Raw genomic sequence first — 4,618 nt, forward strand, 5'->3', positions numbered from 1 at the left:
CCGGCAGAATCATGCAAAAAAGATGCATCAATTATATAGCTTTTTATAAAGCGCGTCATTTATTATATATCGAAAATTTTAGATTACAATATCGTCTTCACGTTTTTATCACATCTTTTATCGAAACGCATTTTATAAAACACTTATATTTTTTGATAGTCTTAGAATTTTACATATTAACATTAATCTAGATAATAAAAAAATATATTTATATCGATTAAATACATTTAACAACTTTGTCATACTGTTTTTCCTGTTATATACAAGCTTCTTTTAAATCGACGGGACGATATATCTAACGTGAAACTTTATAATACATTACCTTGAGTTCTTGGTCGTAGTCAAAATCAAATCTCGAATATTTGTTTTTTTAACAAGAATGTGAAGGTATCATACAATATTATCCATATATAAGCCCATGATACATAAATGCCTTGTAAAAGTCCGCTGTTGTACAAAATTTGTACAATCCATTATGTAAAGCCATAATGCTACATAAAATGAAATATTACATAATCATCATATATATATAATTTTCGGGTCTTAATGTTACCCTATAATTCACGCAATTTGTATATGCTGCAAGATCTAATAAACACTTCTAACTTATATCGAAAATTTATTTTACATAAATATTAGTAAATTAAACTTTTTATGGCTTGCTAATGAAATAATGATATTCGCAAAGTCACCAACTTAATTCATTCGAAAAACAAGCAAAGAAATTCATAGCTAATGAAGAAATACTAACGCGGTAATGATATCGATGAAAGACTATCTCAAAAGTGATCGTTTCTTGACAAGAGATTTTACTGTAATATATTATAGTAACTTACTGCAGAGCTCTTCTTTCCATATATACAATATTTAAAATAATGTTAAATAAAATAATAGTGGTGAGACGAGATGCTTGCAATTAAAGCTATTTTATTATTATCTCACCACTATTATTTTATTTAACATTATTATTTTAAATATTGTATGTATGGAAAGAAGAGCTCTGCAGTAAGTTATTATAATATATTACAGTAAAATCTCTTGTCAAGAAACGATCTTTTATAGTATTGTTTAGAAGTAATCGAAAAAAAGGAGCACGACAGTGTCTCGCGGCACGTCTTAGCGCCGAGACACTACCGTGTCTCCTGAAACGATTTATCAGAAATATCTCCCTTCCTCAACAAGCTTACTCAATCTCCCTTGATCAACAAGTTTACTCAATTCTGCCGCTGAGTAACCTAATAACTGTTTTAAGTCACAAACGAATTTGTAAACGAATCGCTTGCCATGAACTTTAGAAATCATGTCGCCATCGTAATAATATCGAAGAGCTCTACTCAGTTTTTCGTAATTCATCGACGGCTTATTTTTTCGAGCTCCCCACAATTGCGCCACTACTTCCGGCTGATTAAGTTTGAACTCTCCTTCAGTTCCTACCCACTGAATCTCGTTCCTATATTCTTTATCCGTTAATAATTCTAACAAAAATTGCCACAGCTGTATCTGGCCGCTATTAACGGTTCGACTAGAACTGGCAATAGTAATGGAAGTTGGATCGACATTTTCTAACGGTACGTTAATTACACGTGTCTGTTGGTTTACGGTAGGCTTCGGTTTTGTTACTTTCTGACTTCGTACTTTAATAGACTTCTCTGCAACACTTTCATTGGACAAGTCCGGTGTATCTTTTTGTACAACAGCTGCAAGCAAAAGATTGGTCAAAGAAATATAAAATAAAGTCTAACCATTTTATTAAACCGTGTAATGCTATATTTCTTATAAACATACCAACAAATTTGCATTTTCTAAGAAGTTCGAAATGTGTCCAAAACACGTCTCCTGGATCAAGAGGCACTTTTGCATGAAACTCCTCCATTGTAAGGTTACACAATTGCTCTCCGGTAATATTCCAATCAGCCAAACGTAACGATAGTATATTGAATTGTCTAACAGCCCATTGCAGCCAATGTTTTACGTGGGTTTCCGTCCACTCTCTTGGGTCATTTGGTATTTTCAATCGCTCCTTTGTTCCCCAAAAAAATATTTTGTAATTTAAAAAAATAATAAAATACATTAATAATAAAAAAACTTGTCTTGTAATATAATAAATATCCCTCTACATTTTTAAGAATGCAGGATTCCAAATCATAAAAATCAATCATAAAAATCAAAGTATAAATACAATACGATCAGCAAAGAAGTTGCATTATTTAAACTTCTAAGAATTTTTCAAAATTTCCATAATTCCGAGAATTGCATTTTTAAATCAATAATTTATATGTACCACAATTTATGTGGCCATAACTTCACAGATTAATTCAGTTGCTGAAGGCCAAAAATCTATAAATGTACAATTTATTTTTTAAATCTATATATTTTTTAAACCACAAAAGTCATGTCTATATAAAACAAATGTTCTATATGAATAAAGCAAATCATGTTTCTTTTATATATTGGTTTATAAAATAAAATATTAATCACATGAGATACGTATGTTTCACATACATATATAAAAATATTTTAATTACAATAATTTACACTGAAAGCATTTTAATTACCTGATCCTTTTTATACTGCGCATCTATCATCCACTTTATGACATTCGATTTGTTTTCCAGAGCAGTAGTGACCGGTACTATGTCATAACAAAAATATTATCTATTACAGTACAATCATTTTGACAAAAAAACAAAAACAAGCGCATATATGCATTTATACATACAATTTTCTACAATTTCAATGAAATCATCCGCTGGCTTAAGAACGTCTACTATATTGATGCGTTTCTGCATCGGCTTTATTTGTACATTAATCTGAACCAGTCCTTCTCCTTGGACACATTGATCAACTAAATTCTTGTGGCTTTCCAGCTATTGTAACAAATAGAAAAAATACAATTCAAGCTAAATATATATATATATAAAATATATATAAAATATAACTAATCTTTTATTTGTTATAAGATAAATTTTTCAAGTTTGTCGTTTCCCCCCCCCCCAAATTTGGTTACAAGATAGAGAATTTCTAGAGATTCGAGATCTCTCTATTCTGTAGCCAATCAACATACTTGAAAAATTTGTCTTACAATAAATGAAATATTAACTTAAAAATATATAGGATACCTTAGATCTCTCATGATAATTGTTAATGATAGAGTTTTAAATTTTGAAATGAAAATCCTAATATCAATCAAATTGACGAGCAGCTTATAAAATAGAAAAAATTTATTTGCAAAATTAGCATTACTAAGCACTAAAATTTGTTTTAACTGAAAATAGGATTATTTCTCTTAATACCAAAAATATATATAGAGATTATAATAATAGTTTCTAAAAGAGAGATACTTAAAGGCGAGCATTTAAATTATCCAAAAATTCGCTGAGGCACGACACATTTTACAACAGTAAAAGCATATGTGTATAGAATTATATTATTAACTTTTAAAACAGAATTGATGCTTGAAAATATCTGTACTACCCGAGTGCCCAAATTTCCCTAATTTTGGACATTTTAATTAGTCAGCCTTAAAACGCTTCTCATTTAAAAACTATTTTAACCTCGTTATCTCAGTGTTATAACTTTCATTTCAAAATAATTTTAGGAACTAATAACGGTTGTTATAAGAGATTTAGAACATTGTGTGATGCTTGTCGCTTACCATCTGTGCATTTTGTAACCAAAATGAATAATTTCTTAAATCTAAAGAGAGCCTTTCCTGTAAGAGAGTCCTTAACACGGATAAGGGCTCCCTAATGTCCATGTGCTGCATTAGAACACCTTCATTGCTATAATCTCCATTCAGGGAGTCCAACGAAAAGCTAGGCTCGACCTCTAGATCAGAACTTTCCTGTTGTAGCTGTGCTATGAGATCATCCTCAGATGAAAATATCGCTTCTGGTTCCATCTTTATTTGCCGTATCATAGCGTAATCGGAATCGTCGTCAAAAGAACTGAACAAGAAAAAGAAATACCTTAAGATAAGATATGGATCGTCAGATCAGGGCTGCGTTCCGTTTCACGCATGATGTGCACAATGCATCACTTATCCTTGTTTAACATTCGGTAAATAACGAGAATAAAAAGATGCGTGAAACGGAACGCAGCCCAGGTTATACCTAGAAATGCGAAGGCATAAGCTCTCTCGTTAACCTTTTCTCAGAACTTTTCCGGTAATTCTCCAGGTTTATATCAACCAGACATATCGCAAATTCGCTATTTGCCTAGAATAATATTATCAGCAACTCTTCAACGAAATAGCCATCTGCGTCAGCACGACACATTTCCTTACGTCTCAGGTCAGAGAAAAATCTGAGAACGATTATCTCAGCATTTTTCATATAACACTTAAGTATACCAGCGCATCAACGTTCATTTTTGCGATATGCGAACTAGATACCACATCTATTTTACGAGACTGTCGATAAAGTCGTAGTGTCGAAAATGGATGTGGTGCGTCTGTTCTAATAATAATAAGAGCTGTCAGGATTGGCTATAATTAAAGCCGGCTGCACACCGTGGCCAATACGATGGTAAAATTTAATCTAGCCAAGAATCCAGCAGGACAACAAGCATAGTGTGCCGCAGGCTTAAGCTGGATTCACACTGCATCCGATTTTCGTCG

General features: G+C 31.9%; 1 protein-coding gene across 2 annotated transcripts; it reads right to left on the reverse strand.

Annotated features, from left to right (window-relative positions):
* Nucleotides 1-1,002: 1,002 nt before the first annotated feature.
* Nucleotides 1,003-4,302, reverse strand: Ets97D (DNA-binding protein Ets97D). Of its 2 annotated transcripts, none has more exons than XM_018446052.1 (6): nucleotides 4,147-4,302; nucleotides 3,656-3,947; nucleotides 2,720-2,867; nucleotides 2,556-2,632; nucleotides 1,786-2,020; nucleotides 1,003-1,697 (listed from the first exon to the last, which is right to left on the reverse strand). In XM_018446052.1, the coding sequence occupies exons 2-6, from the start codon at nucleotides 3,917-3,919 to the stop codon at nucleotides 1,156-1,158; spliced, it is 1,266 nt and encodes a 421-aa protein (XP_018301554.1). In that variant the 5' UTR covers nucleotides 3,920-3,947; nucleotides 4,147-4,302; the 3' UTR covers nucleotides 1,003-1,155. The 2 variants fall into 2 exon arrangements, with proteins under 2 accessions (XP_018301554.1, XP_018301556.1); XM_018446054.1 differs by having other exon boundaries at nucleotides 4,113-4,302.
* Between the last annotated feature and the right edge of the window lie 316 nt (nucleotides 4,303-4,618).

The sequence above is a fragment of the Mycetomoellerius zeteki genome, unplaced genomic scaffold (assembly GCF_001594055.1).
Source record: "Mycetomoellerius zeteki isolate Tzet28-1 unplaced genomic scaffold, Tzet1.0 scaffold174, whole genome shotgun sequence".
In the NCBI taxonomy this organism is placed as follows: domain Eukaryota; kingdom Metazoa; phylum Arthropoda; class Insecta; order Hymenoptera; family Formicidae; genus Mycetomoellerius; species Mycetomoellerius zeteki.

Bases quoted from the DNA above. Each gene is read 5' to 3' on its own strand.
- Ets97D (XM_018446052.1), bottom strand. From the start codon at position 3,919: ATGATACGGCAAATAAAGATGGAACCAGAAGCGATATTTTCATCTGAG. The intron at 2,868-3,655 runs GTAAGCGACAAG...TTGTTACAATAG, and splicing joins GGTTACAAAATGCACAGATG to CTGGAAAGCCACAAGAATTT. The intron at 2,021-2,555 runs GTAATTAAAATG...TGGGGAACAAAG, and splicing joins CGCAGTATAAAAAGGATCAG to GAGCGATTGAAAATACCAAA.